The sequence below is a fragment of the Corvus kubaryi genome, unplaced genomic scaffold (assembly GCF_017639235.1).
Source record: "Corvus kubaryi isolate FWS band 111438036 unplaced genomic scaffold, C.kubaryi_AGA036_p1.0 37027, whole genome shotgun sequence".
NCBI classification, from domain to species: Eukaryota; Metazoa; Chordata; class Aves; order Passeriformes; family Corvidae; genus Corvus; species Corvus kubaryi.
Genome location: NW_024581012.1, coordinates 20,615 through 21,224, shown reverse-complemented (window position 1 = coordinate 21,224; position 610 = coordinate 20,615). Strand labels below are relative to the sequence as shown.

At 62.5% G+C, this 610-nt stretch overlaps 1 protein-coding gene and 1 long non-coding RNA gene across 3 annotated transcripts in view; both read left to right on the top strand.

Moving 5' to 3' along the window:
* The window catches only part of LOC121660970, a 25,157-nt gene that overhangs the window by 6,436 nt on the left and 18,111 nt on the right, over window positions 1–610 (top strand). The window lies entirely within an intron of this gene.
* TFCP2 (transcription factor CP2) overlaps window positions 1–610 on the top strand; it is a 12,339-nt gene that overhangs the window by 6,050 nt on the left and 5,679 nt on the right. For both annotated transcript variants that reach the window (XM_042020587.1, XM_042020586.1), the window contains exon 8: window positions 430–518. In XM_042020587.1, the coding sequence (XP_041876521.1) occupies window positions 430–518 (89 nt within the window). The remainder of the gene's footprint in view (window positions 1–429; window positions 519–610) is intronic.

Here is a 610-nt window from a genome sequence, read left to right as displayed (position 1 = left end):
CGTGTGCGTGTGCAGGTGTGTGCAGTGCAGGTGTGTGCAGGTGTGTGCAGGTGTGTGCAGGTGTGTGTGTGCAGGTGTGTGCAGTGCAGGTGTGTGTGTGCAGTCCCAGGTGTGTGCAGTCCCTGGTGTGTGTGTGCAGGTGTGTGCAGTGCAGGTGTGTGCAGTGCAGGTGTGTGTGTGCAGTCCCAGGTGTGTGCAGTGCAGGTGTGTGCAGTCCCAGGTGTGTGTGCAGTCCCAGGTGTGTGCAGTCCCAGGTGTGTGTGTGCAGGTGTGTGCAGTGCAGGTGTGTGCAGTGCAGGTGTGTGTGTGCAGTTCCAGGTGTGTGTGTGCAGGTGTGTGCAGGTGTGTGCAGTCCCAGGTGTGTGTGTGCAGGTGTGTGCAGTGCAGGTGCAGTCCTGGCACACCTGTGCTCACCTGGCCTGTCCGCAGTGCTCGCCCTGGCCCGAGGTCACCTACGTCCCCAGCGCGCCATCCCCCGGCTTCAACAGCTCCCACAGCAGCTTCTCCATTGGAGACGGGTGAGCGGGGACGGGATACTGGGAGTGCTGGGACGGGGGGCAGACCCCAGTGCCATCCCAGTGATGCCAGTGCCATCCCAGTGCCATCCCAA